The sequence below is a fragment of the Pelophylax lessonae genome, assembly GCF_965119305.1.
Source record: "Pelophylax lessonae genome assembly, chromosome: 12".
Classification (NCBI taxonomy): Eukaryota; Metazoa; Chordata; class Amphibia; order Anura; family Ranidae; genus Pelophylax; species Pelophylax lessonae.
The window spans coordinates 59,594,504-59,621,282 of NC_138779.1; the positions used below are offsets into that span (position 1 = coordinate 59,594,504).

At 41.4% G+C, this 26,779-nt stretch overlaps 1 protein-coding gene across 1 annotated transcript in view; it reads left to right on the forward strand.

The window, feature by feature from the left end:
* LOC309568296 (uncharacterized protein) overlaps positions 1–23,140 on the forward strand; it is a gene marked incomplete at its 3' end in the record, with an annotated part of 101,471 nt that extends 78,331 nt beyond the window's left edge. The window contains exons 6-7 of the mRNA XM_082273964.1: positions 6,100–6,307; positions 22,699–23,140. Of these exons, the coding sequence (XP_082130090.1) occupies positions 6,100–6,307; positions 22,699–23,140 (650 nt within the window). The remainder of the gene's footprint in view (positions 1–6,099; positions 6,308–22,698) is intronic.
* Positions 23,141–26,779: the final 3,639 nt, after the last annotated feature.

Sequence of the window (26,779 nt, forward strand, 5' to 3'; positions counted from 1 at the left end):
CATCTTCAGAATAGGTAGGTCTATACATATTCTTCTTTTTACAGGGTAGATAGAATAGGCTTAAGGCTGCATTCACAGAAACCGGCAGACAATCGGCTAGCGTGTACAGCAGGCTGTCACACAGAATCCGGCCTAATGTTTGGCTTCTATCGAAAGGGCATGCTGGAAAACCAGCAGCTGATCTGCTTGTCTGGCATCCGGTCAATGCTCACAGCCAATGACTGCAAGAGCTAATCAGTGTGTCCTGGCAAGAGGAGGAGGGGGGCAGTCCCCCTGTCAGATCACAATAGCACAACTGGGAAGATTGCTGTACTAACATCGCTTGTGTTAGTACAGGGATCTGTCAGATTTTTTTTGTTCCGCTCAGAAGCATTTTTTACCCTGCATTATAAAGAGGATCGGTGTAGATTTAGGCCTCATGCACACTGGACGTTCTAAAAATGGCAGTAGCATTAGCTGTAGAAAAGCTGTAGCTGTAGAATACGTTTTGCAGCATTTTTGCAGTAGCGTTTTTCAAAGTTTTTTTAGCTTTTAGCTTATGGCTCAAAAACGCTGATTAACACTGAAAAGCCACGTTGCTCAGCGTTGTTTGACTTTTTTTTGTTTTTCAGCTAAAAAACTCCTCTCAAAACCCACTAGTTCTGGGGTTTTTTCCTGCCAGAAAACGCCCCTGCCAAAAACACTGATAACAGCATATGTGGGCATGCATGGACACATAGGATAACACGCTGGGGAGTTTACTAGCTGCAAAAAAACAATGTTTGAAGCCAAAAACAGCAGCTGTAAAAACGGCCATTGTGCATAAGGCTTAAGGCTTAGTTAGGTTTTGATGTGCCTTCCACCTTAATCTAAGTCAACATTAGTTTGCAAAGTGATCAGTCTGGTCCTTTTGTAAATCTACTCCAATGCGTAGTGAAAAAAGAAACAAGGGCATCTGAGAAGATAAAATAAATACTGAAAAATGAAAGTAACACAAAGTAAAAAACATATCTTTAACAATGAGTGATTTCATTTGTGAAATTGGAAAATTAGTCAAATTTGGTGTCTGTTTCGGTTATTGAAAATAGTCAACTTACTTAAATATATGCATGCAGATTTGTCTATTTATGAATTCAGAATTTTAAAAATTCTCTAGAGAATAGGTGTTCAGATTTAGGAAAATTTAAAAATGATACATTATATTGTATACATGTATTACTCTTTCCTGTAATATTTGCATAATTTATTGTATATTTTTTTCAAAATGTAATATGTGTTATTTGACTGGAATATTTTTATGTGCACATACAAAGATGTCACTTTGGTTTGTTTACCCAGGAAGTCAAACAATACACACTTGTCAGCAACATTTTTGGAAAATGCCTGCCCAGACTGGGTGCACAGGGAGTCAGGCAACTTTTTAAGCATGTTTGTTCTTTGCCCAAAATTATAAGGGTACACACTATAAAAAAAATAGAACGAATTATAGTCTGTATTTTCTCATTGTTTCACAGCAAATTGAAACCGATGAACGAAAATTCTCGAACGACAAAGTTTTTTTTTTTGTTGTTTATTATTTCTGATTATGCGCAGTCCTTCTTTTCTGATTTTTCTTGTACGAAAATCGTACCAAAACGGTACATATTAAACGAAAATTGTTCATTCTTTTCCTGTATGAGAACAATTTTGGAGTTTGTCCCTTCGGGAATTTTCGTACGAAAAGTCGGAATCGGCTGTTGAAAGTTTTGTACATACTATATAAAAATCGTAGGAAAGTTCTAAAATTCTGTCCCGATATTCATATAGTTTGTACGAGCATTAAGAATGTTTTCTGCTCACATTTATGAAAAATGTGTTTTCATCAGGTATGTAATACTATTGATGCCAGTATATTCCCCTGATGTCTATTCAGGTCTGGGTGGAAATGAAGGAATTATTTTAGTTTGAAATGCCTTAATAAATTATTTACCTTTATCTTATCTTTTCTGTTTCATCAAATTGTTCTTGAGTTTTTACATTTTACAAAACAATAATTAACCATGGAGACAGCAAAAGCCATGGCATTAGCCAAGGATAACATCACAAATCAAAAATGTATTCGTGGTCGGGTATGGCCACATTACTAAGATTATCATTATAACTGGTACAATAATTTGTTTTTTTGGTGATTCACTTGCCAAGTCATTGTCATCTTGATTAGTTCTAATGGGTACAAATGGATGTAGATCTTAGGACAAGAAAGGTAGAAAGGTAGAGAAAAGGTTAAGGAAGACATACATGAAGGGTGGGAAAAGTTTCCAATAGGAATGGAGAGTAGGGAAGGACCTGAGGACAGGGAGATTCCACCCTTAGGTTGAAACCCTTGGCTATCCAGGGATTTATTCTGTTTAAGAGTGTTAAATAGTCAATAGATAGTGAGTTATCCACAGGTCCCAAACTTTTCGGTAGTCACATTTTTTGCTCACTCAGATACCAAGTCATTTTGATTTTGAGTTGAGCAATGGTAGGTTGAGCAAACCACCAGATTTCCGAGAGTGTCTGCATAGCCACTGAGTCGCTGTAAGGATAAAAGTGAGCAATTTACTCTTGTTTTTCATGCAAACTTTATCTGTAGATTGAGGAGGGGTTCATATGGTCTTTTTGTGTATGCCTCTGTCTACAACTGTGTATATTAGTAGGTATTCATTAATCCAAAAACATTTAATTTTCCGATAGTCACAACTCGTTACAGCCCCTGAAACATCGATTTGATCATTACAGTATTTAGGCAACCTCTGAGGGACCATATGACAACATAAAAACAGTTTGTAGTTAGCTTCCACCAAAGAAGAAGAATTTTAAACCATAAACTAGAATTCAACTTTTTTCTTGCTTCTTAACAGGAATAAATTGCTACCATATGACAGGGTCAAATCTTACAGATGATTTAAAGAGGTTTAATGCCTGGAAGAAAAAAAAACCTGTTAGACAATGGCATAATGAGCTAGCTAGTATGCTTCCCATACTAGCTCTTTGTTAAATACTTAACTTAGAACAAAGCCCTTACAGTAGCGCCCGCTCACTGCTGATACGGCTGACATCTTCCCTGGTGTTTCTTCTGGGTTCGCAGACTCCGGCGCTGTGAGTAGCTAAAGCCGCAATGACGTCACTCCCGCACATGTATGCGGGAGCCGCCGTTTACGGCACAGGCTCTGAAGGTCCGATACAGTAAGCTGGACCTTGTCATTATAGGCTTACCTGTAGGTACAAGTGGTGTAACAGAGTTTACAACCACTTTAATGGGGATAGTTTACTAAAATAAATTATATATCGGTCACAAGGTGAATGTTCCTTTAACTTAGTAAACAGGGTTACGGTGTGTTCACTTTGCATGCCCAAATGTACAATGGAATTTTTTTTTTTGTTTTTTTTTTGGAAGGCAAGTCAAAACCCTACTAAGCTTCTAAGCCAGTTCTATCCACCCTGTAACAGGAAGGATGCCGAAACTTACCTATTCTGAATTTGCTCCAGTCCGGTCACATGATCTCTCCAGCGCCGGCTTCAGTGGAGAGGACCAATCACTGGCTGCAGAGGCTATGCAGTGACGTCACCCATAGACTTACTTCTGGGGCATTTATTGTCGGCTGTCCCTCCGCTATACTGAAGCTGGTGCTGGGACCTAATCATGTGACCAGACCAGAGCATCTTCAGAATAGGTAGGTCTATACATATTCTTCTTTTTACAGGGTAGATAGAATAGGCTTAAGGCTGCATTCACAGAAACCGGCAGACAATCGGCTAGCGTGTACAGCAGGCTGTCACACAGAATCCGGCCTAATGTTTGGCTTCTATCGAAAGGGCATGCTGGAAAACCAGCAGCTGATCTGCTTGTCTGGCATCCGGTCAATGCTCACAGCCAATGACTGCAAGAGCTAATCAGTGTGTCCTGGCAAGAGGAGGAGGGGGGCAGTCCCCCTGTCAGATCACAATAGCACAACTGGGAAGATTGCTGTACTAACATCGCTTGTGTTAGTACAGGGATCTGTCAGATTTTTTTTGTTCCGCTCAGAAGCATTTTTTACCCTGCATTATAAAGAGGATCGGTGTAGATTTAGGCCTCATGCACACTGGATGTTCTAAAAATGGCAGTAGCATTAGCTGTAGAAAAGCTGTAGCTGTAGAATACGTTTTGCAGCATTTTTGCAGTAGCGTTTTTCAAAGTTTTTTTAGCTTTTAGCTTATGGCTCAAAAACGCTGATTAACACTGAAAAGCCACGTTGCTCAGCGTTGTTTGACTTTTTTTTGTTTTTCAGCTAAAAAACTCCTCTCAAAACCCACTAGTTCTGGGGTTTTTTCCTGCCAGAAAACGCCCCTGCCAAAAACACTGATAACAGCATATGTGGGCATGCATGGACACATAGGATAACACGCTGGGGAGTTTACTAGCTGCAAAAAAAACAATGTTTGAAGCCAAAAACAGCAGCTGTAAAAACGGCCATTGTGCATAAGGCTTAAGGCTTAGTTAGGTTTTGATGTGCCTTCCACCTTAATCTAAGTCAACATTAGTTTGCAAAGTGATCAGTCTGGTCCTTTTGTAAATCTACTCCAATGCGTAGTGAAAAAAGAAACAAGGGCATCTGAGAAGATAAAATAAATACTGAAAAATGAAAGTAACACAAAGTAAAAAACATATCTTTAACAATGAGTGATTTCATTTGTGAAATTGGAAAATTAGTCAAATTTGGTGTCTGTTTCGGTTATTGAAAATAGTCAACTTACTTAAATATATGCATGCAGATTTGTCTATTTATGAATTCAGAATTTTAAAAATTCTCTAGAGAATAGGTGTTCAGATTTAGGAAAATTTAAAAATGATACATTATATTGTATACATGTATTACTCTTTCCTGTAATATTTGCATAATTTATTGTATATTTTTTTCAAAATGTAATATGTGTTATTTGACTGGTATATTTTTATGTGCACATACAAAGATGTCACTTTGGTTTGTTTACCCAGGAAGTCAAACAATACACACTTGTCAGCAACATTTTTGGAAAATGCCTGCCCAGACTGGGTGCACAGGGAGTCAGGCAACTTTTTAAGCATGTTTGTTCTTTGCCCAAAATTATAAGGGTACACACTATAAAAAAAATAGAACGAATTATAGTCTGTATTTTCTCATTGTTTCACAGCAAATTGAAACCGATGAACGAAAATTCTCGAACGACAAAGTTTTTTTTTTTGTTGTTTATTATTTCTGATTATGCGCAGTCCTTCTTTTCTGATTTTTCTTGTACGAAAATCGTACCAAAACGGTACATATTAAACGAAAATTGTTCATTCTTTTCCTGTATGAGAACAATTTTGGAGTTTGTCCCTTCGGGAATTTTCGTACGAAAAGTCGGAATCGGCTGTTGAAAGTTTTGTACATACTATATAAAAATCGTAGGAAAGTTCTAAAATTCTGTCCCGATATTCATATAGTTTGTACGAGCATTAAGAATGCAGCAGAGGTAGAGATCATGGGAAGTTATCAGCTGACATGATTTCTTAAAGGATCAATATGTATTTATTTACATTGTGCATTAAATTTTTTTTTCTTTTCTTAGGAGCCTGCAGAGCTTTGCACCTGCAATCAGCAGATCACGGATGCAGTGCCAAGCTCCAGCAGATTCTCAGTAAAGCTGTCTGCCCATACCTCCCACTGGGCAGACTGTTACTAGAGAGCAAGAAGAACACTCAACCACGAGAGTGCTCATCAGCACCCTCGCAGTTCATTGGAAACTACAAACCGCATGCCGCAATGGAAGATGGTACTTGTAGTTTAGTCATTCACAGAACTCTGTGAATAAATGACATGGCTGTGTGAGTGGAGCCCCGTATGGCTGCACTGTTTTCAAATTGTGACAGCAGGTGTAGGGAGAGGATTCCCCATCTGCTGTCACAATGGGAGGGGCAGCGGTGTGGGGGGAGGTTGTTAAACGTGTTACATCCTAAATACGGGTGTAAAATGTTCAGAAAGGTGAACTTAGCCTTTATTGGTTTATTCAGCAGCCCACACGTGACCAAATAAGATAAGCTCATTGTTGATGTTTACATGCCCTTTAAATTATGAACATATTTTTATTTTTTTTTAGGTCGTGTGGAAGGCGATAGTCTTATAGATATAGGTTCTGGTCCCTCCATATATAATATTCTGTCCGCCTGTGAAAATTTCAAGCAGATATACCTTACAGATTATGTTGAAGGCAACCTGCGGGAAGTCGAAAAATGGCTAAAAGGGGATAGGGAGGCCTATGATTGGTCCCGGTATATAAAATATATCTGTAACATTGAAAACCACAGGTATGTACTAAAATTATGCATTAGATATGGAAGAGTTTACATGAGTTGTTCTTTTCTGCTAAATTGGTGAAAAATTTGAAAAATGTATTTTAGTTTAGAAACAAAGGCCTTTTTCTTTTCTCTGTACAATATTAATCAAGTGCTCTCCAATCCTATCCTGCCGCTTCCTCTTTATTTTGCCTACATAAATTTTGTCATATGGACAGCTGATCTAATAAACTATTTACTGTACATTGTGGTACAATCACTGATCTAATCAGACCCTTACTTACCTGAGGATTTAGATATCTAGTGATCTTACCCGCTTATATTCACTAATATACAGTACTTACCCTTGTCAGAAAGTACTATAGCTCATTTAAAAACCTGGGCTTGCCCTCAACGTTCTTGGTTTAGCCGGATGGCATCATTCAAATGGCAATATTACCTATTTTTCTTTATTTATTATTTTGGGCTCAGTCTCTATTCCTCTGACTTATTTTGTTAATTTACGGCTGATATATTTGGGGCAGTAAGCGCCCTCGTCTAAATAAGATATGTTAGTTTGGTGCAAAGCCTCAGGAGATGTTGTGCTTCTTCTTTCAGGACTATATACTAGTTCTCTCTTTTGATGCATATGACTGATAGGCATCACAATGTTTCTCATAAGCTCTGGGTGTCCATTGAGGAGGAGATCTCTCCTACCCTGCTGTATTCTCTTCCTTGGATATGAGCCTAAAGGCCCGTACACACGATAAGAAAATTGGAAGTAAAATTTCGTCCGACGAACGATCTGCAGATTTTCAGGTCATTAGTATAGTGCTTTCGACAGCCGGTTACGAATTTTTGTACGACCAAAACTGGATGTGCAGGCTCCAACATTTTGGAGCGTATGTGTGCATGTGTATATATACTGACGCTGTCAGTATATATACACATGCACATATACGCATATGTGTTTGAGCTTTGAGGTGAACACCCTAATGCAATAGGCTGTGCACACCTATGATCAGTTGGTTACATAAGTATTCACAAAACATCAGGTGGACATTTTCACAGTGTTTGAGAGCCGTCATGTAATTTCCTTAAAAAATATAGTTATTACAGCTCATATTATTAAATTTCAATACCAGTACAGCTTTACCTATTGTCACAGCTCCATTTTAAATGCAGTACCAATACAACTCCACCCTTTTAATAAAGAGCAGTGAGCTTCAAAAGAAAGTATGGGGTTGGGGTTATTTATACTTACCAAGGTGGATGCTGCATCTGTCCCCCGGCACCTCTGCACTGAGAACTGAGCATTCGAAAACCGCTGATCACTCGGTTCTGACAGCTCCCCTAGCTCCCCAAGCAGAGAGCTGCTGACTGTTAGTCACTGCACTCTGCTCTGCCCCCTCCTCGCTCATTGCAGCGCTGGGCTGTGGAGGGGCTGGGAGCGGCCAGCTCAGTCTCTTAGCAGCTCGCTGAGAGGCTGAGCCAAGTGTCGGTCCAGGGATCTGGCGGATCCCGACTCCATGATCGTGATGACGCGATGCCTGGACCGACATCTCTGACGTCAGCAGAGAGCGGACTTCAGCCTGCTCCCTGCTGAAAATGGGTCACAGGAGTGCAGAACGCACTGCACTCCTGTGACCCATAGGAGATGTACAGCCAAACAAGCTTTAATACAATATGCACATCCATAGAAATACGTTTAAGTATGCTAACCCTAATTTGACACAAGTACCAACTCAGGAGATCCAATAAATGGGAGAACTGCACATTTTCCCACAAACAAGGATGATAAATGTAAGGAAAGAAGTCCTCCCCCAAAAGAGGAATGATGTGTCTGTGGGGGGATATTTCAAAGAATTCAGGTTGAATATTATAAGACAAGCATAAGGGCCATAATAATATAAAGGCTAAGAGCCCAGATGATAAACAGACATGGAATCAACAGTCACCAATATTTAATTCTTATTTATGATGGAAAGGTATAGACTATTTACCCTGCCCCCTCTGTGTTCCTTTAAAATCCCTCATGGGTCCTACACCACCTTCAGGAGAAATGTTTGGTTCTCCCATCTAATTTATCTCCTAAGTAGGGATGGGCCGAACATCCCCCTGTTTGGTTCGCACTAGAACATCTCGAACAGGGAAAAAGTTCTAGCAAACATGCAAATATGATCAAAGTCTATGGGACACAAACATGAAAAGTTCTCATTTTAAAGGCTTATATGCAAGTTATTGCCATGAAAAGTGTATGGGGACCAGGTACTGCCAGGTATCAATGCAAAAAATGTAAAAGTGAAACAATAATAATGAAAAATTCCTTTAAATATCATGCCTGGGGGGTCCCCTTAGTCTGCCTGTAAAGTGACGCATTTGTGCAATGTATGGAGCCTGCTGCAGCAATATTGACATTTCTAAAGGAACAAATGTAATTTTAACTCGCTCGTGGCTGTAATGTATTGCAAGCATCTGGCAATACAGATAAAAAAAAAATGAAAAAATGGCATAGGGTCTCCCCCCTAGTCCATACCAGGCCCATCAAGTCTGGTATGGATTTTAGGGAGAACCCCACACCAAAATTAAAAAAAAAAACGGCGTAGGGTCTCCCCCAGAATCCATACCAGACTCTTATCTGAGCATGCAGCCTGGCAGGTCAGGAAAGGGGGGAGACGAGCACCCCCGCCCCCTGGAACCATAACAGGCCCCATGCCCTCAACATGGGAGGGTGTATGCTCTGGGGTCACCCCAAAGCATCTGGGGACAAGAGCCTCTTCCCGACAACCCTGGGCTGTGGTTGTCGGGGTCTGTGGGTGGGGGGCTTATCGGAATATGGAAGCCACCCGAACAAGGGGGCCCCCAGATCCTGGCCCCCCCCATGTGAATGGGTATCATGTACAACGTACCCCAATATTTTGATCACTAACCATACCTGCTATCACCTTAAACCTGGAACCTCCACACGCTTAGGTGGAGGTAGTCCTGACCAAAGAGGCAAAGTCCATTGTGGAGAATAATAGCTGAGAGCAGCTTTTTCATTAAAATATTAATTTTCATTGTAAAAAACGATTGTTAAAAATATTTAACGAGTAATTGGCTGTACACTCATGTAGCTAGAATGACCTTCTAGCTTAACTGTGGACATGCTGACTTATTAGCATAGGTAAACACAGACAGTTCTACATAAAATGGAAGACGTATAGAAGACAATATGACTTCAACATGACTGAACTACTTTTCAAATCACATTAAATATATATATTTATATCCCTTATAATTAAAGCCTTTGAATAAATAGTACTCCAAACTGTGATTCCAAGAGGAAAACAAATTAAACACAGAGATACTTTAAGTTAGTCATTTTTGCAGTGTCTGGTGTGGATGACCGGATGACTTTTCCTTCAAGTTTTGTAAACTGTACATGAAATAGACGCTGTATTGTGTCTTCACACATTTCCTTATATATAAATGTCTCTTAACAATCCACAAGTCACTTGGCTTTAGTTTATGAGATCCTTCCAAACTTTTAGGAATTGGGGAGAAAACAAATAAATTAGTTTGTCAAAATCTTAAAAGAGTAGAGGCACAAATATGTGCAAGTGAGCAACACACTCCCTAACCAAATCTCATAGGGAGAGAGTCCAATATCCCCTTATGGGCTTAATGGGCTTAATAAAAAAATATATATGAGGACATTCAGGCAATAGTTTTCTAGTTTTCCTACTTCACATTTCCACTACATTGTAGATGGTAAGAGGTGTAAAATAAAACCTCAAAACTTTTTGTAAGGACTCTTCAATAAAAATAGTTCCTCTGTTACTCTCTGTAGCTTCTGGGACTCTGTACTTACAAACTACTTCTGATAACACATTTTACTGTAGCCTTTGCAATAGCATTTGCCACTGGCCGAACTTCTGGCCATCCAGAAAACATGTCCATATAGACAAAATGCCTACTCGTAAGATCCTAACTTAGGCATCTGGATATAACTTTTGTAATCTCTGTAAGGGATATTAAGCTTTTGGAAACACCTTTGGTAACAGGTAAAACAAGAAACGGGTATTATAAAAACAACTATGGTGAACCCTGGCACCATGCCACACTCATTTGCTAAGATAGCCATAACTGCCTTTGACTTATGACACGATCCATGTGTCAAGCTGGGGGGAAAAGAGTGTCTGGCAGACATAAAAGATCACCTCTTCCAAAGTTCCAAATAGTATATAAAGCAAAGGCTTAGACATGCTTCTAAGGCTCTGAGGAAGAGGCCAAGCCTCGAAACGCGTAGGCCTTTCCAGCTTCAGGGGACGGTACATCCTTTGATCTTGATGCTGATGACTATGTACTTATTTGATATGCTTTTACCAAGAACTCGTTTGTGAGTATTTTTATACCTTTTATTTGAATAAACCTTTTTTAGAGGATAATGCACTAGGCCAGTGCGCCCTTGTGTTTGTTTTTTCATTTTTATACATAAAAGTCCTGTTTCATAAGAAGTTGCCCCATGTGGACAACTTGCCGCTGTTAGTTTTAGAAAGATAACACAAGTCCATAGTTTCCATCTGACAATATAATATATTTCATAATAAATTCTAACAATACCGTGCAGTAATGCAGCAGTTTACCGCTGCACATACAAGGACAAGGAACACATCATGTCACAATCCACACAATCTGCTTTTGAATTTAAAAATAAATAAAAAGAAAAAGTATCATCAACCAGATCAAAAAACTATAAAACAGCTTGGCTGTAGGTGACATCTATATTAACAGGGTGTGTGGACTTGATGTGACGGATCTGTTATATTTTGAATTTTATTTATTACTCTCACATCATGGACCGCATATCAAGTTATTATCAGACCTTTAGATTTCATCTTTTGTAGAAAATTCCAATGTATCCCATCCATCTTGGTTTTTTTCAGTATTATGGCAGCTGTATTATAATTATCAACCTTATCTTAATCTAAACTAACCCCATATTGCAAGTTTTCCCAATAACCTGTATTTTATTTCCAACCAAAAGGTTGTCTAAATCAATTAAAATATATTTATATCCTTAATAAAATTGTTAACATCACATCAGAAATTATAGAGATAATTGAAGCATTTTAACCTCAGGGAACGCAGGGGGTTCTTTACTGTTAGGGCTACAAGATTGTGGAATTCTCTACCACAAGAGGTGGTTTCTGCGGGTAGTATGGTGGCTTTCAAAAGACTCTTAGACATACATCTCAAGGATCAAGACATTATGGGGTATGTGAGATGAGTACGGCCACACTCACCTACACAGGTTGAACTAGATGGACTATTGTCTTTATTCAACCTCACCTACTATGTAACTATGTAAATATCACACCCTAATTCCAATATATTCCCACAGATATATCTCCTTACCTTTTACCAAATTTCTCTCTTCTTTTTTTTTTTTAATGCACTGTTTCCACTAACAAAGGATATTTAATATGCGTTATTCTTGTTACCAAAAATCTATGAGAGTTAATTTATCTCAGACAATATTTGGGTTAATAATGAGAGTTCTATGACTGTGTGAAAACTTTAACACAACAATTATTTATTCGTATAAGGTTTGCACAGCCTACGTAATTTACAACAATAATAACTATTGTACATACTACACAATGTAAAATATCCCTAGTTTAACTGAACAAATACAATATATAGAGTATAGACTCATATACACACACTATGACCGACACAAATAAAATATACAATGTACCCTTAATCCTTACTCCATAATTACCTCTAGTGCTGGCTCTCGCTCTCCCATGCCAAACAGGAAGTCACCCTGTCTCACCGAACCTAATATAGACCCATATCCCATAGCCTTGTATAGGGCCATTCTCATTGGTTCAGCTATCTTGCTTGTCACTTCCTGTGGGCGTATCTCTTCCCAGATTGGACCATTTCCCCCTCCCATAGTTACGCCTCGTTCTAACCACTCCTTTTCTGTTGGGGGGGGGATTCACTCCTATAAATCCTGTATAATAATACCTGGGGTGCCCTGGCTCCACAAAGTCTCGCTTCCAAAAATGTAATCACAGGTAATACTATCCGTAGTTGTTTATATGTAAACAGCAGTTGCCTGCATTTTAAATGGACTGGTTAAACCGGTTCCTTTAACTGAGTGCCAACTGGAAGTCACACCACTTTATATAAGTGACAATCATCTCTCAACTAAATGTAAAATCCAAAACTCAATATATCATACCTGTATATATTTACATAAATATTTACAATCTCTACAATGGAGATTTATACATAATCTCCTCATCATCACAACACGGTAAGAGAAATTACGCCTAAACCCCATATGGCAACATTCTATACTGTGTGCACTTTTCTCAGTTTAACCTTCATTTTACCATTCCAGCATTCACACACAAACACAATTATCTCTCTAAAATCACTTTCATTTTTCCCATTTGTACACAACACTTGCATATCATTCTCTCACTTTTCTTTAACTTATTTCCCTGCTTAAGTTAGTTTCCTTATTTTGTTCTGATATCCCTTGCATCCCATATACTGTAATCCTGTACTTAACTTACTCTAGCTCCTATGATCAGACGGGCAGCCAAAATGCTCATCCCATGTTCCCTCTCTGACCACATATAAAGTATTCTGTTTGAGCAAGGATAACATTTTTTATTCCTATACAGTTTGACTCTCATTCGTCTGTTTTGGCTTTTTCTCATGTTTTAGAATTTACTAGTTGTAGTCATCACACAATTTAACCACTTAAGCCCCGGAAGATTTTACCCCCTTCCTGACCAGGGCCTATTTTGCGATTCGGCTCTGCGTGACTTTAACGGACAATTGCGCTGTCTTGCAACACTGTACCTTAACAAATTTGGCGTCCTTTTTTTCCCACAAACAGATCTTTCTTTTGGTGGTATTTGATCACCTGTGCGATTTTTTGATCATGCGCTATAAACAAAAAAGAGCGTCAATTTTGCAAAAATAACAATATTTTTCACATTTTTTTATATGAAATTCCCAAAAAAAAAAAGTAAAAATCAAAATTTTTTAACATTTTAGGCCAATTTTTTTTTACCACATGTTTGGTAAAAAAAAAAAATCGCAAAAAGCGTATTTTGATTGGTTTGCGCAAAATTTATTGCGTTTACAAACAAAGGGAAAGCTTTTTGTCATTTTTGTTGTTTTTTTTTAACGAGTAATGGCGGCGATCTGCGATTTTTTTTTGCGGGACTTCGACATTGGGGCGGACAGATCGGACCCTTGACGGACATTTTTGACACTTTTGGGGTTACCAGTGACATTACTACAGTAATCAGTGCTATACATATGCACTGTTACTGTAAAAATGACACTGGCAGTGAAGGGGTTAAATTTTTTTGCGAGGGAGGGGTTAAGTGTGTCCCTAGGGGCGTGTTTCTAACTGTGATTGGCTGTGGTTTGATGTGTAAGAACATATCAAACATAGCAGAACCGTTTGATCACCATTCTTACACAGGGGAGACTGACAGGCGGCTTTGTTTACACTAGCCGTCTGCCTTTCTCCTGCTGTCACGGGCACACGCGCGGGGGGGTCCATGACCGAGCGGGAGCGCGCATCCGGCGGCGCACGCTCGCTCCCAAAACCCTTACAGGCTAGCGACGTAGCCCTACGTCGCTTTGCCTGTGAGGGGCTGACTGCCGACGTAAATAGTCGTGCGGCTGTCGGCAAGAGGTTAACATCAAAATGTTCCTTTATGTCTAGTATTAATTTGTCTGTCACCCTTCACCCATCCTGCTCACATAGATAGCTGTTCCTCTAGCTGTTTAATCTGCATGATTCCTAGTCCCCGTGGACTTTTTGGTAACCCTGTTACCCATTGTGGATCCCTGTCCGTTTTATCTAGGGCTCAGTAGAGGCAGAACCGCACCTTCGGTTGATATATTTTCTAGAGCTCCTCTTGCATTGGGCATTTTTGAGGGTCTCTTACCCTTCATTCCCTTACTTCATTTAATGCCCATAATGACTGGCCAGTCTTGTCTCTTCTCTACATGTGCCTATACCCTCTTGCCTCTAAGCTACTGTAGCACTACTCCCATGGGAGCTGCTGGTTACGGATTCCCCTGGGTTACCCATAGCAACAACTTGACGATATAGCATATTCTTAGTGCTCGGCTCAGTCAGAAAACAGTCCAGGGGTTTTGGTTTTTGTTGTTTTATTTGAGAACTGGGATGGGTGGGATACTCCAACTGGATAAACTATGCACAATTGCTGGGACTTCTAAATAAAGCTGAGTGCGGCAAGGCCGCTGCTTCACCTTGCCCCTAAGTGAAGAAGAATTAGATGAACTGTACTGTACTGTGAATCGCTCTTCAGGGTCCTACTTGGCACCCCCTTTGTCCCTACTCTTCAGGGTTCTATACGGCAACCCCTTTAATCTGACACTCTGTGTGAGCTGACCCCTTGATCCTTTGACTTCACTGGAGTGGTCCCCCTGCCTGGGCAGACCCTTTGGCAAGTCCCCTGGTACTCACAGACACTGTATTTCCCGGAAGACTCTGCCAGCAGCTCCACTGTCAGCTTTACTGGATCCTCTGCAGGTCAGCTCCACACCTGGTTCACTAGGCCGACTGCCTAAGACCACATTCCTCAGACAACAGGAGGAGAGACAGCCGTCAGCCTCCTCATGGGACTCTGCTTCCCGCGAAAGATGCCCTGTCAGATGTCCCCCCAGCTTTTATGAGCCATCCCAGGATGCACTGCAAGAGTGCCCACCCACTGAGACTCCCACAAAAGCCTATGTGTCACTGGCTGCCATCCCACTGGAACTGACATAAAACAGAGTGTGCCACAGGCTGGGTTTCCTCCACTGTCCAACAAGCTCCCTTATTGGATGCAGTGGGGACACTCCCTCAGACCCAGTGAATCACACCTGCAAACATGCAACAGGCAACCTAATATATCAGGCTCCCCTGATAAGCAGAAGGAGCATAAAATGCTTTTACCTAGCACCTACCTAGGAGGGTGCTACACTACTATTACAGCAGATGTGTACTTCATATAACCTGTTAACAGCACTATTCTTCCCTTTCTTATCTATAGCACTCTGATGGACAGTAGACAGTGACAACATAACATATAACCACCAATCAATACAGTTTGATTAAGGGGAATAAATAAGGTACCCTTTGTCCCGAAAATGCCTTACCGATCAAGGAAGCCTGATAACCCAAATGTAAGCAAAAGGCTTACCTCAGCCAGCTGATTATCAGAAATTCCCAGATTGTCTCAAGCTTCTCATTTCGGATTCTCAGGGTCACTTGTAAATTCCCTCCTTGGCAAGGCTAGCAAACTGTTCTGGACATTTTATAGATAGGCAACTCATATCCTCATATTGATTAGTGGTTCCAAATTAATAACTACTACAGTAGTTATTATTTTTGGAACCGCTAATCAATATGACGATAGGAGTGGACTATTTATAAAATGTCCAGAACAAAGCCTACAGCATGAAAATTCAGCCACAATGAACCCTGTGGTGGGATCACTATTGTGAAACATAACTGAACCAGAACTTTCAGCAGACTTGCAGAATGTTTGCAAAGAAAGTTGATCTGGAGTTATGCACTGCGGACTTGCTGCAATCGTGCAACAAAATTGTGAAGCCTGGCAAGTCTAGCAATAGCTTAGCAAGTCATTTTCAAGCTTGCAGCTCAATTACTTGCTATTTTGGTTTAAGGTAAAAACACCAACTAACTATTTCCTTTCCCTACCCCCCCAAAAACTTATCTGAGCCTATGAGCGATCCAGCGCTGTGCCCAGCTGCAGTCTTCTCTTCCTCTTCTCACAGAGATGTGGGCAGCAGCAGGAGACATTGGCTTCTGCTGCTGTCAATCAAATGGTGTGAAGAGGGATCAAAGGGTGGGGCGAAGTCGCGTTGTCTGTGTCAAGCGGCTTACTATGGGAGCACACAGAGAAGAGGAGGAGTCTAAAGCTCCTGCAGGGGACCCCCAAGGAGGAGGCAGCACCACCTGTCAAACTGCAAATTGAGTTCAATGGGGCCACTCTGCACCATACAGCCAAGGAATTGGCTCACAGTTGCAGTGTGGTCTCGCAATGTAAAATTGCCATTCAGCAATTTAAAAAAGTAAAAAAAAAAAAAAAAACAGGTGTCATGAGGTGGCAGAGGTATCGCCGCGATCGCCAGAGCGAGAGCAATAATTAAAAAAAAAGAGCTACACTCTAACTCTAAACTGGCAACCGTTAAACATTTTTAAATCGTCGCCTATGGAGATTTTTATTGACCGTAGTTTGTCGCCATTCCGCGGGTGCGCGTAATTTTAAACAGTAACATGTTGGGTATCTATTTACTCCACGTGACATCATCTTTCACAATATACAAAAAAAAAATAGGCTAACTTTATTGTTTCGTTTTTTTTAAATGCAGTGAAATTTAATTTTTCGCAATTTTTCCAAACAAATGGTGTTTGAAAGACCGCTGCGCAAATACAGTGTGACAAAAAATTTTGCAATGACCGCCATTTTATTCTCCAGAGCCTTTGCTAAAAAATATATATATATATAATGTTTGGGGGTTCTAAGTAGTTTTCTAGCAAAAAATACTGATTTTAATTTGTGAACGAAATGTGTCAAAAATTGGCTCGGCCCTTAAGTGGTTAACCAGCCCCTTCCCCCGCTTTCCATCTTGAAACATGCCCCCGGAGAGAGGTAAGCAGCAGCAGGGGGAATCTGCACCGCACTGAGTGATTAGGGTGTGTCCAGGCCCCCCGCCCCCCCCCCCCCCCGCACACCCTGTGCACACGCCTGTGGTTGTGTCGATCAAAGGATTGGATAGACAAAAACAAATCTTCTAATTGATAAAATGGCTCAGATACGTGCAATTCAGCTGTATCTCTATCTGTGTGCCTGGATTTCATCCCACTGATAAAGATACCATAATCATTAACATCCCTAGCAACAACCATGGTATATATATAACACAGAGAATATGATACCTATGGTGTTACACTAATAAAACACATTGCATACATGCTGTATATACAAAATCTTTGTATATGGTTATGCAACGCACTTCTAATAAAACATATAGTAAACAGAATAACTTTTTACTGTGCTTCCATCACAGAAATTATGTGCTACTCAATCTGTTAAAAAACCTTGTGCTTATGTGACAATAAAGTACTGTTTCAGCAATAATGTCCCTTTCACAAGTGCGGACCAATCAGGTCCACCTGTCAGTTTTTCAGGCGAACCCGATCAGACCCTCCGTTATCCTTTATGGAGCAGCGAATGTAAATGGACTTGTGTCTGTTTACACCCACCGATATCTAATCTGATATGAACCACTAAAAACAGATGAATGGGTATCTGTTGCCCATCTGTCTAGCGCAGCAGTTTTCAAAATGCGGCCCAGGGGGCGGATGCAGCCCTTCGCTTGCCTTTATCCGGCCCTTGGGGCACTGTTCCTCTCACTGATACAAGACACTATTCTTCCTACTGAAACCAATAATGGGATACTATTCCTTCCACTATCACCAAGGATTGGGCATTATTCCTCCAAATGACACCAGCGATGGGGCACTATTCCTCCCACTGACACCAATGATGGGATTCCTCCTACTACCAATGATTGGGCATTATTCCTGCCGCTGACACCGGGGATGGGACATTGTTCTTCCTAATGACACCAATAATGGGTTACTATTCCTCCCACTGACACCAATAATGAGGCACTATTCCTCCCACTCACACCAATGATGGGGTACTATTTCTCCTACTGCCAATGATGGGGTACTATTTCTCCCACTGCCAATGATGGGGTACTATTTCTTCCACATTTCTTTCTTTCATGGTTATGAGTAAGCGACTTGTTGTGTCGTGAAATGCGTCAATCTTTTACCTGTCCCGTGTTTTATCAGTCCTGTATTGATGCCTGTGATGAAGAAATAAAATGATTTCCTATATTTGATTTCAACTTTTGGTGTGCGGTCAGCATTTCTTGATGTTTTATTTACTATTCCTTCCACTACCAATGATGGGGTACTATTTCTCCAACTACCAATGATTAGGCATTATTCCCCCCACTGACACCAAGGTTTGGGCACTATTCTTCCTACTGACACCAATAATGGGTTACTAATCCTCCCACTACCAATGATTGGGCACTATTCTTCCAACTAACACCAACCATGGGGCACTATTCCTCCTACTCACACCAATGATGTGCTACTATTTCTCCCACTGACACCAATTATGGGGCACTATTCTTCCTACTCACACCAATGATGGGGTACTATTCCTCCCACTGACACCAACGTCTGGCACCCTTAAAATCTGAAGGACAGTAAACTAGCCCTTTGCTTAGAAAGTTTTGAGACCCCTGGTTTAGCGGATCGGATGGCAGTTGGGTGTAAATGGACAAGTGGTTAGTTTACATCCAACCACCCATAGAGGAGAGTGGGCTGTGTTTGTGTCCCCTCTGTATAAGCATAGTGACACGGACCAGCCATCCTCCTGCTCAGCAGGGATCAGTGGATAGATGCCCTGCTGAGCAGGCAGATTCCTGGCGGAGAATAATCTCAGAAAAAGATTGCATCATCTGTATACCAAAAGCCCAACAATCCAAAGTCTGGGTGTTCTTATAAATCTTCACCAAGGCGTAATGCAAAGACTGTGTGTGCGCTTATAAACAAAAGTACTTCTTCATCACTATGCGCTGTGATCAGTTCGTGTAAATCCATCACCTTGTACACACGAAAACTCACCAGAACAAAATGACCTTTTTTGTTATGAAAGGTTTGGACAGAACTTCACATATGTGCCAACAAGTCACAGCATGGAATGACCTTTAACCTCTTCAATTCAGAATACTTATAACCCCTTCCTATGCAGGCCAATTTTCCACTTTCAGCGCTGTCTTGCTTTGAATGACAATTACTCGTGCAACTCTGTACCCAAATTACATTTTTATCATTTTTTTGAGGCAAATACAGCTTTTTATGAGTGGTATTTCACCACCATGGATTTGATGAGTTGATTTTTAGCTATATAAATTAAAAAATACCAACGATTTTGAAAATAAAACATGTTTTTCTTAGTTTCTGTTATAACATTTTGCAAATAAATAATCTTTCTTCATAAATGTAGGCCAAAACATATTCTGCTACATTTCTTTGGTAAAAATAACCCAAATCAGTGTTTTATTAATTATGTACTTTCTGCCTACCTCATTTCATGAGGCCCTAAAAGCCCAAATACCCCCAAAATAACTCCTTTTAGGAACGTAGACAACCCAAGGCATTTAGTAAGATGCATGGCGAGCTTTCTGAAGTTGCAATTTTTTGTTACAATATTTTTAAAGATGAAGAAACTAAATAAAATGAGGGTTTTTTTTAAACATTTTTAATACTGTCACCAGAGCAGTACAGCGTCACCATAGGGACACTGTATTGCTCTGAGGAGGTGATCAGGATTTTTATTTTTTTTATCACTACGAGATTGCTTATTACAGTGATCATCAGTGTATAAGCAGTTCTTTTTACACTGTGAAGCTGTGAATGGCATCCCTTCATGTGCCATTGTGCACAATTGTGATAGCTTTGATTGGCCACAGCTATCACATAGTACAGTCCCGCTGTGATTGGCCCTGTACCATGTGATCACTGTGACTAATCACATAGATGACAATAGTACACAATGGATATGAATGACTGCCATTGCTTACAATGGACGTGATTGCTGTGATTGGTCACAGCGATCACATGGTACCAGGCCTGCACACAGTGGCCCAGTACAATAATCTGTATTCCACTGTGTCCAGTGGGCACAGGGGGTCACAGATCATATCGCTGCACGGCCCCTAGGATATGTACAAGGGGTGAGCGGGAGGACGTCATATGACATCCACCCTAGATAGCAGAGGACCCCCCCCCCCCCCCCCCGGCCATATTATTACAATAGGCCAAATGGGAAGTAGTTAATTAACCACTTGAGTACCAGACACTGAATACCCCTTCATTTCCAAGCTGTTTATTAGTTTTCAGTCCTGTGATATTTTGAAATTTGGTAATGCAAATTTTGGTAATGCAGCACTGTACCGAAATTAAAGTGGCTCTAAAGTCTGAAGATTTTATACCTTCATGCATTCTGTGCAAGAAGGTGAAAAAATCCTCTGTGTGAAGCTGCCCCCTAATATTCATCCGAGCCTGTTCTTGATCCAGTGATGTACACAAGAGCAGCTGCTCTCCTGGCTCTTTTCTTCCTCATTGGCTGAGCCACAGCTAGTGAGGAGGGAGTAGGGGCGGGGCTGAGCCCTGTTCTGTGTGTCAATGGGCTCGAAAGCAAGCACATACGAGTGCACCCATAGTAAGTGGCTTGCTATAGGGGCACTCTGCAGGGAGGGAGGAGCCCATAGCACCAGTGGGAGACCTGAGAAGAGGAGGTGAAATCCACTTACATTTAAGCAGTGAATATCAAGCTTCACATTAAAACACGCCGACGGCGGTATGTACCAACCCGCTGACACACAGTGACATCACACTCTCTCTCCTGACGCGTTTCCCCAAAATTGGCGTCATCTGGGATTGGAGGCCAGTTTTGGTAAAACGCGAAGGAGAGTGTGTTTAATGTCATCATGCGTTGGCGGGTTGGGAGATACCATGGTCGGCGTGTTTTAATGTGAAGCTTAATATTCACTGCTTAAATGTAAGTGGATTTGACTGTTTTTAATAAACAATTTCCTGCTGCATTACCCCATGAGTCTTTCCCTGCTTGCTTTCCATATGTGAATCGGTGAGCGATCTAAGAATGTATGAGAGCAGATTCTGTATGATTCCATCTCTTATGGAGCAATTTTCCAAATTGCAGTTCTGATATGTGTGCTACCAACCGGTGGATGGATATTATGCCTTTCTTTCTTTTTTTAAAAATGTTTATTGAGAAATGTAGTTGCAAACAACTGACATTAATATGCTTTTCTGATCCCTGTAATTTGGGATCCATACCGTTTGGTAAGTGGCCATCTTCTCTAAAGGCGCACCTTTGAGCACTTTGAGAGTATACTGCACATTCGAGCACTTTTCACATATATATGGACTATTATTTAATTGTTTTTTTTTGTTTTTTTTTATATATTGTTTGCATATCACCCCCCAGAATCCTGTACAGGAACATTTAAGGTCTATATCACTGTTTATTTGCACATTGCCTTCGTTTGCACTTTATGCATTGATACAGCATAAGATTTATTTTTAAAGGGACAGTGCACTCTTTTTTTGAGAAATATTCAATACTACCTCCTCCTTCCCCTTCCCCTGTTGTGAGGGGAAGGGGTGGGTCCTTAGATATAAACAGTAATGCTGTTTACATATGGGGTACACAGCTCGGTTCACAGACAGTGTACAGTTCAGATCCAAGGAGCTCTATACCATATGATTGATCACATGATACAGAGCCACTCAAATCGGCTCTGTACACTGTGTCTGTGAAATGAGGTGTCTGATGATAGTTCGGTGGTGGCCAGTGGGTGATTTCTGGAGTCACATTTATGAAACTATGGTGTTACTCAGTGGTGTATTTTAGTTTTGTGCTGCCCTAGGCAAGACTAAAATTGGGCGCCCCCCTCCTATGTAAATGTGCCCCACTCCTTTCTTTTTAATGGATGTGACTCCATCCAAAATTGAAGGACTACAAGTCCCAGCACGAACCCCTGAGATCTCATGGGGGGGTGAGAGGGGGTGGGAGAGAGAGAGGGGGGTGGGTGAGGGAGTGAGAGAGAGGGGGGGATGAGAGAGAGAGGGCGGATGAGAGAAAGAGGGAGTGAAAGAGAGGGGGATGAGAAAGAGAGGGGGGTGAGAGAGGGGATTAGAGACAGAGAGAGGGTGGGGGATGAGAGAGAGGGGGGGGTGAGAGAGAGAGGGGGGATGAGAGAGAGAGGGGGTGTGAGAGAGAGAGCAGGGGGATGAGAGAGAGGGGGATGAGAGAGCGAGAGAGAGGGGGATGTGAGGGAGAGAGGGGGGGGAGAGAAGGGCGATGAGAGGGGGAGTGAGAGAGAGAGGGGTGATGAGAGAGAGAAAGGGATGGTGAGAGAGAAAGAGAGAGGGCAGGTGAGAGAGAGGGGGATGAGAGAGGCAGCTCTAGCAACTAGTGGCCAATAGAGTCTAAGGTGGAGGGGGGCTTTTTTGACGCCCCCCAGCAAAGTGCCACCCTAGGCCTGGGCCTTGTCTGCCTAGACCAAAATACAGCACTGGTGTTACTATAATAATTCACAATGCTTTCCCATTATCGGTGTTGGATTTAGTGCACAAATCTGGCTTTAAAAAAACTGAATTTCAATTGTATCTAGTTACTTTAATAAAATAAAAATGTCAGCATGTTCATTTTTTCGAATACCTGTAGTGATTCTGATATTCTCAATTCTAGGTCCACAGAGGAGGAGAAGGCAGAGAAGATACGCAAGAAAGTCTCACTAATGAAGTGTGATATCACCAAAGCCAATCCCCTAGAGCCAAATTCCCTTCCCCTGACAGACTGTGTGATCACTGGCTCGTGTATTAGCTGTGTTTCCAAGAATGTTGAACATTTTAAAACTATCCTAAGGAACATTGTATCTCTGATCAGACCCGGGGGTCATCTAGTTATCACCGATTACCTAGGGACCTCGTTTTATGTAGTCGGTGAGACAAAATTACCAGTTTTCCCACTTGATGAAAAAATTGTGAGAGAGGCGGTGGCTGAGAGTGGATGTGAGATTCAGGAGTTTATGACTTTTAATGACTTTAATTATCCAGAAAAGGTGTTCGATTGTAAAATTGTTTTCTGTCTTCTAGCTCGCAAAAACAGTGAAGCCAAAGAGGGAAAGTAGAAAAAATGGCAGGAGTAACTTTAACTTTATTTCAACTTTATGGTAGACCAAGCCAGATCTTTAGAGATATTTAGTTTTAGTTGTTTTAATAACATTCATTAGTAGATTACAGGCAGCAGCAGATTTAAATTGGAGGGTTTTATTCATGATAGTGGGATTGTTTTTTTAACCTTGTGGTGTTGCATTAGGCAACACCCCAAGAGCACTGGTGTGAACTGGCCCTCCGGAAGGTTTACCCCCCTTAATATCCAGGGCATTTTTTGTGATACGGCACTGCCCTATTCTAACTGACAATTGCACGATCGTGCAACGCTGTATCCAAATAAAATGTATGTCCTTTTTTTTCCATGGTATTTGATAACCTCTATTGTTTTTATTTTTTGCACTGCAAACAACTAAAATACTCGCAATTTTGAAAAAAAAAATATATATTTTTTACTTTCTGCTATAAAACACTTTCAATAAAAAAAATTAAAAAAATCAAATGTCTTCACCAATATTGTGGTGGACAGTCGGACACAAACTGTCACTTTTAACATAGTAGTTAAGTTTGAATGAAGACCATAGTCCATCCAGTTCAACCTGTGTACGGTATCTCACAAAAGTGAGGACACCCCTCACATTTTTGTAAATATTTTATTATATCTTTTAATGTGACAGCATTGAAGAAATGACACTTTGCTACAATGTAAAGTAGTGAGTGTACAGCTTGTATAACAGTGTAAATTTGCTGTCCCCTCAAAATAACTCAACACACAGCAAAAGTGAGTACACTCCACAAGTGAAAATGTCCAAATTAGGATCAAATAGCCATTTTCCCTCCCTGGTGTCATGTGACTCGTTAGTGTTACAAGGTCTCAGGTGTGAATGGGGAGAAGGTGTGTTAAATTTGGTGTTATCGCTCTCACTCTTTCATACTGGTCACTGGAATCTCAACATGGCACCTCATGGCAAAGAACTCTCTGAGGATCTGAAAAAAAGAATTGTTGCTCTACATAAAGATGGCCTAGGCCAGTGATGGCAAACCTTGGCACCCCAGATGTTTTGGAACTACATTTCCCATGATGCATATGAAATATTTAAATTATTATTTTCATTTCCTATATACAGGCAGCAGATGGAGCTCTGGTATCCACTCCAAATGATCAGCTGTGCATTCTTATCTGCTTTGCTCAAAGAAGCTTGTAGTTTACAGATCCCAGTAGCTGTGGTTTCAAATTTACACACACAGTGGGAACAAGTTGCAAGGCGTCCTCCAGTCTCCCCTTCCTTTTTGCTCCTATTTCCTGTGTTTCTGAAGGAAAAATGCTTCTGCTTTGCTGTCTCTTTGACCGCTTTTTGTCTGGCCACTGTCTGTACATAAATGGCTGGACGACAGAAGCACCGTACCCGTATGTCCCCATAACATCCGCTGCTTGTGCAAGCTCCCTGGGATCACACAGCATGCAATTATTGTTCTCATTGTGTCTACCAACTGATTGTACCAAGCCACTATGAGTAGTCCTCGTGCCATGTGATCACTGTATTCAATCAGAGATCACATGGACAGTAGTAAACAATATGTCAGTTCCTGGCATCATTGTTTACTACTGTGTGATCTCTGTGATTGGTCACAGAGAACACATGGTACAGGGCCAATCACAGCAGTTTTGTACACTGTAATAGTTGTGGTTAATTACAGCTATCACAGTATTTGTCAATGGCTGCAGGAATACAGCCAGAGAGAGTGAGAAATATTGCTTTTACAGCCATTGTGGCTGTAAAAGCAATCACAGTGTAGAAAAAAAAAATATGCTGATCACCCCCTAAGAGTATTACAGTATCACTATGGTAACACTGTACTGCTAGGCTGATAGTATTAAAAAAAATATATAAGAAAAAAAATACAAAATGTAAAAAATATGTATATTTTTTTTGTTTTTGTTTTTTCCTGACAACCGCCACACCAGTTACAGTGTCCCTAACACTCCTATAGTCCCTAATCACCACCACACACTCAGTGTCACTAATCACCACCGCATCACTCACACATGAACTTTGCATTTTGGACATTTTGTGGCACAATCTTATCCTTATTTATTTATTGACATCACTATGCACTTTATAATTAAGTAGTACCTATTGTGCACAATAGTGCAAATTTTTATTGTGAATATTACTGTGGAATTTCTGTGCATATTAATTTTAGTAATTTATTATATTTATTGTGCATCTTACATAACACATCCACTTGTTATACACATTATTTATTATTCATATCACCTTGATGACCTTTACTGTTTATTCTAGAGTAATATTAGCAAGCGCTATATAAATCCCACTATTGGGGTTTTATCCTCTCAACTACTACTCACTCTATAGCAGCTGCTATTACTTAAATAACCCACCCTTTATCACCTCCCTACAATAGGACCACCATAGGCGTGAAGGATATACACCGATTTGGGGTGTATAATCTTCTTATTATGGGATATACTGTGAGAGACACCCTATTATGGGATACACTGACTGAGAGTGGCACAAACCGCACAGTACAGACCCCCTAGCACAAACCCCACAGTACAGACCCCCTAGCACAAACCCCACAGTACAGACCCCCTAGCACAAACCCCACAGTACAGGCCCCCTAGCACAAACCCCACAGTACAGGCCCCCTAGCACAAACCCCACAGTACAGGCCCCCTAGCACAAACCCCACAGTACAGACCCCCTAGCAAAAACCCCACAGTACAGGCCCCCTAGCACAAACCCCACAGTACAGGCCCCCTAGCACAAACCCCACAGTACAGACCCCCTAGCACAAACCAGTGGCGGAGCCAGAGGGTTAGCTGGGGTGGCAATTGACACCCCAGAAAAAGTCCCTGCCACCCCTGTTGCCACCCCGATCCTGGACAGGTGCATGGCTGGCAGCGGAGGAATCACAGGCAGTGGTGGGATCAGCCGGTTCGCAGAACCGGCTGATCCCTCTAACCTGGCGGCCAGGGTCAGGGAGCAGCAGAGCAGTGCGTCCCGAGGCCGAGCCGGCCCATTCTGTGACAATAGCGAATGAAAATTCGCTATTGTCACATGGATCCTCCTCCGGCCAATCAGGGAGCGGGTCCTCCCGCTTCCTGATTGGCCGAATGGCAAACGCCGTGCCATTGGTCGAGGAGGCGCCGGCGGGAGGACTGAGAAGATGCAGGGAGCCGCGGACCGATGAGAAGCTGCTGTGATGACCGTCCGTCCGTGAGGTAAGTAAGCCGGTCTCACGGGGGGGACGGGGGGGGGACGCTGGCACTCTGCAATGATTGCGGGCAAATGCTGTGGCTGTGGCACTCTGCAATAATCATTGGGGGCAAGGTTGTGGCACTCTGCAATAATCATTGGGGGCAAGGCTGTGGCACTCTGCAATAATCATTGGGGGCAAGGCTGTGGCACTCTGCAATAATAATTGGGGGAATTACTGTGGCACTCTGCAATAATCATTGGGGGCAAGGCTGTGGCACTCTGCAATAATCATTGGGGGCATTACTGTAGCACTCTGCAATAATCATTGGGGGCAAGGCTGTGGCACTCTGCAATAATCATTGGGGGCATTGCTGTGGCACTCTGCAATAATCATTGGGGGCAATGCTGTGGCACTCTGCAATAATCATTGGG